General features: G+C 33.0%; 1 protein-coding gene across 1 annotated transcript; it reads left to right on the forward strand.

Moving 5' to 3' along the window:
* The first annotated feature begins 4,221 nt into the window (after positions 1-4,221).
* LOC140440047 (uncharacterized) lies at positions 4,222-8,295 on the forward strand. The gene is made up of 2 exons (XM_072530293.1): positions 4,222-4,519; positions 7,116-8,295. The coding sequence occupies exons 1-2, from the start codon at positions 4,246-4,248 to the stop codon at positions 8,063-8,065; spliced, it is 1,224 nt and encodes a 407-aa protein (XP_072386394.1). The 5' UTR covers positions 4,222-4,245; the 3' UTR covers positions 8,066-8,295.
* The last annotated feature ends 1,682 nt before the right edge of the window (positions 8,296-9,977 follow it).

Below are 9,977 nucleotides of genomic sequence, written 5' to 3' on the forward strand. Positions count from 1 at the left end.
TGCACTGTGGAAGAAGCTGTGGGAATTATTTACGGAAAGCCTATGTTCAAAAATGCGGTGGACTCAAAATGCTAATGATGATGATACAAGCTATACGCTCCCGAGAAAGCTGAACTGATTTCACTTAAATTTCATTCCTTGTCTTACTCTATTTTTTATTTTTATTATTTCCCTCTAGGAAACGTATGTGTTTCTCCGTCGTACTTGTAGTTTTCTCTATTACTTGTTTTAGCGTATGTATATCTATCGTGGATCTTCCTTTTCTGAAACCGTACTGATAATCTCATATGCTTTGTTCTGTGTACATTTTTAGTCTGTCTAATTATACCAGCCATACTTTATGTTCAATCAACCAGTTTATAACGTTCTACGCCGTCTTCTGATTTTCAGTCTCCATTTATCCCAGTCGTTCCAAAGGTTTTCTTCAACTCCCCTCTCCCTTAAGTCTTTATCGATTCCTTCTCTCCAACTTAATCTTGATCTACCTTGCTTTCTTCTTCCATGCGGTGTCCAGTTCAATACTTTATTTGGTATTCTGTGTTCATCCATTCTTTGGACGTGTCCATACCCTCAGTTGATTTATTCTGATGTCCTCTGTTATATTGTGCTTAATACCCATAATTTCTCGTATTCGTTCGTTTCTAACCCTGTCTAATCATGATTTTCCAGCTGCTCTTCCCCAGAAGGCCATTTCTGTTGCTTTTTTCCTTTCAGTGGTCATACCTCACTTCCATATGTAACAATGCGTTTTATAATGCTGTTATAGATTTTGTGTTTGTTTTCTTTGGAGATTGTTTATTCCAGAGTACACTGTTTAATTGCATAATGGCTTGTCTTCCCTGGTTATTATTATGTTTATTTTTTTCGTCTAATTTGCCATCGTTGGTTATTTCAATGCCTAAATATTTGTATTTTTGACAGTGATTTATTTCTCGCAGTATTTCTTTTAAGATTAGATTTTGTTGAATTCCCCCAATACACATGTATTCAGTTTTCTTAATATTTACTTCTAGCCCCCATAGTTCGTATTCTTCGATAAGTTTACGGGTCATATATTCGAAGGCTTCATAGTCTTGGGCCATCACTATCTGGTCGTCTGCACAACTCAACGTATACAATATTGCGTCTTTTAGAGAAATTCCCGTGTTTCTGCATTTTTTTTCCATATTTTCATCGCTTACTCCGAGTAGATCTTAAACAAAGTAGGAGACACGTAACATCCTTGTTTGAGTTCTTTGTTGATAGTGAAACTCTTGGATACCTCCTGACTTTTCTTTATTGTACTTGTGTTGTTCTTGTAGAGGTCTTTAACAGCCTTGATAGAGGTCTTGAGAAGCCTCACAAACAAAGATGATGAAATAATGGCTTGTCTTTCCTGGTTATTTCTATGTTTATTTTCTTCGTCTAATTTGCCACGTTGATTATTTGAATGCCTAAATATTTGTATTTTTGACACTGATTTATTTCTCGCTGTATAAAAGATTAGATTTTGTTGAATTCCCCCAATATACATGTATTCAGTTTTCATATTTACTTCTAGCTCCCATAGTTCGTATTCTTCGATAAGTTTACGGGTCATATATTCGAGGTCTTCATAGTCTTGGGCCATCACTATCTGGTCGTCTGCAAAACTCAATGTGTAAAATATTGAGTCGTTTAGAGGAATTCCGATGTTTCTGCATTTTCTTTACACGTCTTCATTGCTTGCTCCGAGTAGATCTTAAACAAAGTAGGAGACACGCAGCATCCTTGTTTGAGTCCTTTGCTGATAGTGAAACCCTTGGATACCACCTGACCTTTCTTTATTTTACTTGTGTTGTTCTTGTAGAGGTCTTGAACAGCCTTGATTAAGGTTATACTAATATTTGTTTTCTCGAGAGCTTCCCAGAGTTTTTGTTGTGGCCCACTATCACAAGCTTTTTTAAGGTCCCCGTAGAGAAGATGTATTTCATATCACAGAATTCATATTTCATTCTCTTTTTGATCAGTTTCCCGTAATCTCTCGAGATGGTGTTAAGGACTGCGATTACTCTATAATTGTCACACATCTTTACTTCCCTTCTTATGTATTGTGATAAACGATGTTCTCCATTCCACCGGTATACTATCTCTCCGTTAATACATTTTTGGTCAAGGCTAGCTAGCTGCTTATATAATTTGCTTGTACCGTACTTGAGTAGTTCGGGTGGTATAGGTATTGCCAGGGCCTGATAATTTTCTATTCTTTAATGCTTGGCATACTCGTTCTACTTCTTTGTCGTCAATCGTAATTGGGGAAGCTATTGTACGTACTTGCACCTCTGATTGTTTTTGAGGAGTTTGTAAATATTCTGCCCTTTATTCCACCAGTAGATTTGCGAAGTATTTGTCCCATTTATCTACTCTGATCGGTAAGATGATTACTTTGTTACATTCAGTTAATTAATTGCTCGGTAGTTTTTACATATTCTTTGGTTTCCTTATTCTGGAATCTTCACTATATTTACCTTCTTTCATTCTTCGGGCATTACTCCAAATATTCTGTATTAGTTCATAAATCTTTCTGTATAGTGCTCCCTCTTCGTATTTTATAAGCTCTGCAAATATTCCGTAGTCTCTCGTTTTTTAGTTTGCATATTTCACCTTTCACTTCTGTATAGGTCAATTCTTCTTCTTCATCTTGTTCTGTGTTCGTTATTATTTCTCTTTCTCCTTCTCTATCCATTTCTTGGTATATTTCTTCGAAATACTTGTGCCATTTTACTGCTTCTACAACTACATTAGCTGTCCGTTTTCAGCTACCTAGTCCACGTACATTTAACAAGTTTTAATCTTAGTTTGATATCGATATGTCTATATAGCAGAATAGACGACGAATCTTGAAGAAGCTATCTCTAGCCTGAGCAATTCTGACTTTAATTTCTTGTTTTAGGTCAAGCTTGTAGTTAATTCAGCAGCCAAGGTATTTGGAACTGTTTACTTGTTCTAATTATTATTATAGGTAAAGGAAGATTCTGTCTCTTTTGCCATTATCTTGTTTTTTTTTCCCGTTAATCTTAGGGCATAAGATATGCAGATAACGCAGTAGTTATGTGTTCAAACACATAATAGGACTTTTCATAACAACGAAATAAAAAAAGTATGATATTGTGGAATAAGGATGTTCAAATAGTAGTTAAAAAAAAGAAAGGCATGGAAAACATATGTGGAAACAAAAAATGAACATGATATTATATTAAATCGTTGCCCTCGAAGAGGTCAAAAAGAATATCTAGAAGAATTTGGAAGATCATTTATTTAGCAAAATTAGTAGAATATCCTAAAATAAAATGAAATATTTCAGCGAAAAAATGAAAAGAAATACGAGGATTAAAAGACGAAATGATGACAGAAACACTGAAAATAGATTTAAACTAATAGGAGATATAAAAGCGAGAGAGGGGACAAAATCTCACCAACAAAGATGATGAAGAAATAAATATAGAAAGAAAGGAGAAGAATGGTTGCTCAGCCATGATTCTCTATAGAAACGGCACTGCACCATCTCTTACAGAGGGTGGAGTACGTTCTGGAAAACCAAGAGGTGATGTTGGGTGCATTTTTTGATATGGAAGGAGCATTCGACAACAACTACGAAGTAATCACAAGGGCGCTTCGTCTAAAAGAAATAAACGAAAAAAGCTGCATATGGATACACGGTATGCTGAGGAATTGTGTGATATACACGACGTTACTGAGGGATACAATGTCATCACGAACATGTGGGAGTTTTATCTTCTCTATTGTAGATCGGGTCATTGAGATTTTGATAGCTAGACTCAGCAACGACAGTCACCATGTTCTGCGATATGCGGAAGACCTCTTGATCTTCTCATTCTGACTTAACAACTCCGTGGGTCCTAGCCTCCTCAAGAATTTCTCTCCAGTCGTCCCTATCCATCGCCTTCCTCTGCCAAGCAACTATTCCCATATTTCACATGTCTTTATCGATTACGTCATTTTTATGCGTAAAAAATGTTGGTATATAACCAATTAACTAAAAAACATTTCTTTATAAATTTATACACAAGTACAAGTAGATACATTACACGTCATTGTTAAATCTGTCTGTACGAAAAACATGGTGGATGATGAAAAGTCCTTTTTGAAGCATTCAACATAGGCATAAAAATATGACAACACTGCAAAACCGAAATATGTTATTCCATGGTTGACATTTGCGCCGCAAATTTTGCGGCTATACTCAGTTTGTTTTGTACTTCATAAATGTGCAATAATTGTTTGTTACATAAAATCAAATTTAATAATATGGAAATAAAACAAGAAGTTACTGAGACAACTGGTAAATTAGAAATAGATAATGACACGTGTGTTGGTTCTTTGGATGCCTTCAAAATTGAAATTAAGGAAGAACCCAAGACAGAAACTGCTTACCAAGCATTTGATTATGTAGACTTAAATGAGTTGACTGTAAACACTGAAGTAGAAGGTGAAAATAAATTTATATCATTTGAAGAAAAGCAAACAACAAATGAAGAAAGTAAGTAAATATCACTATATGTTATATAGAATATTTTGTGATACCTAAGAATAACTTTTACAGGGTATTACAAAAAGGAGGGTCATAGATTATACCACGATTTTTAAGGATGAAAATCAGTTGATTTGTCCTCACTTATCATCATCATTCTTGCTTTACAACCCTAGGTGGGTCCTAGCCTCCTCAAGAATTTCTCTCCAGTTGTCCCTATCCATCACCTTTCTCTGCCAAGCACATATTTCTCATGTCTTCATCGATGTTACCAAGGAACCTTGTTCTTGACCTCACTTACCTAGAGGCAAAAGTCCACCCAGAAAAAGTTACGAGGTAACTTTTTTACAGCATAATATTGGATTAAAAATGGGACGTCAAAGGAATGAACATTTTTTGTGTATGTTAGTGTTTTTTATAAACAAACAATAATTTAGATTTTTATAAATTTTAAGAAAAAAATATTTTTACTACTTTGGCCATGGCATGCTATCATAATGTAATATACATTTTCATAAAAAAGTTTTAAACTGTTTTGGAGCAACATTAAAAAAGTTTTATTTAGGACTTTTAACACCCTGTAACTTTCTCTAAGTGCTCTTTAGTATATAGGTAAGTTAAGCAAAATTAACTTATTTTCACCTGTGGTATAATAAATGACCAATCTTTTTGTGACACTGTGTGTATTGTTTATTAATTTAGACATCACTTGCTTATTAATGCAACTAAAATCTTAAATAAAATTGTAATGTTATTATTAGCATTCTGTGATTTTTGGATATGAATTATTTGATAATTAAGAATTTTTTGAAGAATTTCTTGTTGTTTAATTGGTTTTATATAGCGGTACTTTATTTTTGTTTTTTTTTTAAATGCAGTACATTATTAGGATGTTGATAAATTGAAACTATAATGTTTGGTGATTTTGTGGCTACTTGTAAAACTAAAAACGAACGAACTGAGGAAAACATTTTTTATTAATAAGCTTGTTTGCAGGAGAAACAAACTTACAGTCCCTGGTCAAATTATTAGATACACTGCAAGATTTCATGTAAAATATTATTAACTAAGTGACATTAAACATTTTATTATTTTAAATTGATTTGTTTTTTATTTTTATAATATCCAATCAATTACTGATTTATTTGACATAAATAAAACAGCATTCGTTTAGAAAAGCAGCTGTTTATTAAGCTTTAAAGAAAAGTACAATTAATGCTAGTAAAAGTCAGTATTTAGTTGAGCCACCTCCAGCCGCTAACAAAGCTTTAATTCTACATGTCATGCTATCAATGCAAGACTGTAGTCTCTCCTTCATTTGAGGATGATGATTTCACACATAAATAATCTTTTCTAAGCGCTGGGTTTTGTTGGTAATCACATCTTTAGCCACTTCTCTTTTCATCACACATTTTCAGTTGGGTTCATATTAGGGCTATTACCCAGCCAATTCAACAGAGGGATATTTTTTCTGCCAAAAAAGCTAACAGACAGAACAGTGTGACAGGGAGCTCTATCTTGCATGAAAGTGAATGGTTCCCCATTTGGAAACCATTCTCTGAGCTGTGGAATCAATAGATTTTGTAATATTTCTTTGTACTGATTGTGCCTCATTATTCCTTTGAAGACATACAGATGTCTAGTGCCCTTGCCACTGATGACTGACCAAATCATCACTTTGGTGGGATGTTTAACCATCAGGATCACACAATCAGGATGAAACTTTTCTCCATGACAACTACACATACTGAGCTTTATTCTCCTAAATTTCGAAAATGCAAAAATAGGAAAAATATATAAACTTCCATGTTTATTTGCTTTATTTAACTAAAAATAATAATCTATCAAATTTTGATTAAATTGCTGTATCTTACTGATCTCCAGAAGTCCACATCTTTGTCTTGCCATTGTTTGGCCCATTTCAGGCACTTTTCTTTAATTGCAGCTGTTAATTTGGGCTTCCTGGCTGGATGACAGGCTTTTAAATCTAATTCTTTTAATTTTCTTCGAAAAGTGTTCTCAGAAACATTTACGCTAGCATCCTGAAGTTGTGATTTTATTACCTTTGTAATAGCAAATCTGTTTTCTAGACAAATTTTCTTTAAATGTCTCTCTGACTGTGGAGTGAAAATTGGTTTTCTATCTTTCTTTTCTTCATCTTTTTTTTTCCTCTTCGGGCTTAATTCCTCCCTTAACTCAATTTTCTTTTTTTTGCGTCATACACTAGCTTCAGAAAATTCCAATCTTAAACTAGATTAGTTTATACTACTCTTAAAAGAGTAGTACAAACTTAAACAAACAATCACAGTCCATAGAACCACAGGACACATCTGTATTTAACTTGATTCCGATTACTACTGACAGTAGTATCAATTGGGTGTTGCCAACTGTTATTAACCCGTAAGGAATAAGATCTAATGGAAGAATAAACTTAGGAAGGTCAATTTATGCTTTAGCTTTATTACTATATTCCTTTACTACTATGTATATATATATATATATATATATATATATATATATATATATATATATATTATTCTATTAATTTACTTCTGCAATAATTTTTCTGTTCCTGTAAAATGTTTATTGTTGGTTTGTATTTCAGGTTGTCCTCAGGAGGAGAAAATGAAAATTATGGAAACAATACTTTCATCTCATAAAGGAAAATATACAGGTCAACATGCTCAAGGAAAAATATTAAATAAAAATATGACAGTTGGGACTGGCCAAACACCTTATAAATGTGAAATTTGTTTCAAGCAGTTTTCAACACAACATTTAAAACAACAATACTTGTTGGTACATACTGGAGAAAAATCTTACAAGTGTAAAATTTGTTTTAAGCAGCTTACTACTAAAAGACATTTGATTACACATACTCGTGAGAAATTTCACAAGTGTGAAACTTGTTTAAAGCTGTTTATTACTAAATATGAGTTGAAAAGACATTTGAGATGGCACACTGGAGAAAAACCATATAAGTGTGAAACTTGTTTAAAGCAGTTTATTACTAGAAGTGATTTAAATGTACATTTGAGAGTACACACTGGAGAAAAACTGTACAAATGTGACATTTGTTTAAAACAGTTTATCAGAGCAAGTATTTTGAAAATTCATTTGAGAGTACACACTGGAGAAAAACCTTATAAGTGTCAAATTTGTTTTAAGCAGTTTTCTCGAACAAGTCATGTTAAAACACATTTGATAAAACACACTGGAGAAAAACCATACAAGTGTGAAATTTGTTTAAAGCAGTACACTAGTTCAAGTGTTTTGAAAAGACATTTGAAAACACATACTGGAGAAAAACCTCACAAGTGTGAAATTTGTTTTAAACAGTTTAGTGATGCAAGTAGTTTGAAAACACATTTGAGAGTTCACACTGGAGAAAAACCGTACAAGTGTGAAATTTGTTTTAAACAATTTAGTGAAGCAAGTAATTTTAAAAAACATTTGAGAGTGCACACTGGAGAAAAATTGTACAAATGTGAAATTTGTCTAAAACAGTTTACTACATCAAGTAATTTAAAAATACATTTGAGTGTACACACTTGAAAAAACACTTGAGAGTGTACACTAGAGAAAACCATACAAGTGTAAAATTTTATTTTATTTAGGTTTCTCACAAAAATATTTAAAAAAATACATTTGGGGGTGCACCGTAAATAAAAACACGTATGACAGTTGGTTTAAGCAGTTTTCTCAAGTATTTAATATGAAACTGCATATGATTTGAAACAGCATACAAGAACCTTAAATTAATTTTGCTCACCTCTCAATATTTGCAATTCACAATATACTTAATTCATATCACCTTTTGCATCTTCGACTATTGTTAGTAACCTATCTAATTGATCCTCACATCTTAATTTTATTGATGTTCTAAGCAACTTATTACTTCTCTGAAATAAGTCCGTGTCAACTTCATCTCCCTTTCTTCTTCTCTTACTATCGTCATCTCTATTTTAAGTCCGCTAATATGTATTCTACACTGTGAGACCAAGAGAAAAAGTCAATTTCCAATCAAACTTGTCGAAAAGCTGTTTTCTTTAACTACCCCAGTATTAATGAAAATTGTTTTAATTCTGTTACTTGGTACTTGTTTCCTTAATTTTTTTGAGGTATGGCAAGGTCCCAATAGGACTGGACATAATTCTTCCCTTAACACGTTAAGCGCCACCATTTTAAAAAGAAACGCAGTCCACTGTAACATTGTTGTATCGAAATGGATACAAGTGGCCCATTTTCGTAAATTGATGCTGTTGGCCACTTGTAACGATTTGGATTCAGCATTATAAACTATAAAAAGGGGACCTTATGTTCAAACAGAAAAACTAATCCTTCTGAAGTTGTGAAAGCAAAGTTAGAGAAGTATCAGTCTACGAGTTTACAAACCAACACAGGTTGTACTGTTTTAAAATGGAAGGACAAAAAATATGCCTTGGGGATTTCAACAAAACAGCAATGCAATGGCTCCTGTAAGGAGACCTGGCGAGGAAATAGAAAAACCGATAATAATTTTAGAGTACAATAAATGTAAAGCCTTTATAGATCTTTCTGATCAATTGAAGACATATTCTACTATTTTACGAAAAGGGATCAAATGGTATCGAAAATTAGCAGTAGAATTACTAACAGGAACTACGCTAATAAATGCGTATTGTGTACATCAAATGGCAACGAAGAAAAAAATGTCCATCACCAAATTCAAAGAACAAGTTGTCACTCAGCTTTTGGACGAAAATTTTACAAGACCTTCGCCTAATAACATCAATGAAAATCATATTTTACTGTATGATAATTAGAAAAAAAGATGTATGGCTTGCTACGAAAGGCTAAGATACATCCTCGATTGGAAATATGCCCAAACCAAATCTTCGCAAAGTCGCCACAAATGTAGTGCTTGTAAAAAATTTTATTGTCGCAAATATTTTTTTATTTCTTCTAAATAATCCGAATTATTAATGTAATAACATTCATTAAAAAAGTTTTTATTAATAGCTACTTAAAATAAATGTGTTATTTTTTTATTTAAATTAATTATATTTTATTTTTAACAAAATGTGTATAATTATCAACTAGTAAAAAAATCGTTGGCCAAAAACAAATTTTGAACCAACCGGCTATGCTTTATAGGATTCCCCATTCAATTAAATACAAACCCTGCATTCTTTTGAATCCAGTTAGCCTAAAGTAAACGTAGTCCTTTGTATCCGTTTGAATACAGGTGGCCAAAAATGATCAAAGTAATTTGTATCTAATAGGATACAAATGGCACTTAAGGTGTCAATAATTTTGGCTTTTTTAGCCTTCAGCTATACTTAGCAACAGGCTTTTTCTTACTTATGACCTTCAGGTAATCTCTCATTTGATTTATTGTAAGGTAAGGTATCCGGGAGAGAAACGGATCCTAAGCCCTAAATCCTACCCAGACCTACCCAAATCCCTCCCTTCAACCCGCACTGGA

The sequence above is a fragment of the Diabrotica undecimpunctata genome, chromosome 4, assembly GCF_040954645.1.
Source record: "Diabrotica undecimpunctata isolate CICGRU chromosome 4, icDiaUnde3, whole genome shotgun sequence".
NCBI classification, from domain to species: domain Eukaryota; kingdom Metazoa; phylum Arthropoda; class Insecta; order Coleoptera; family Chrysomelidae; genus Diabrotica; species Diabrotica undecimpunctata.

Excerpts from the sequence above, each read along its gene's own strand:
- LOC140440047 (XM_072530293.1), top strand. The coding sequence starts at position 4,246 with ATGTGCAATAATTGTTTGTTACATAAAATCAAATTTAATAATATGGAA. Across the intron at positions 4,520-7,115 it reads GCAAACAACAAATGAAGAAA|GTTGTCCTCAGGAGGAGAAA; the intron begins GTAAGTAAATAT and ends TTTGTATTTCAG.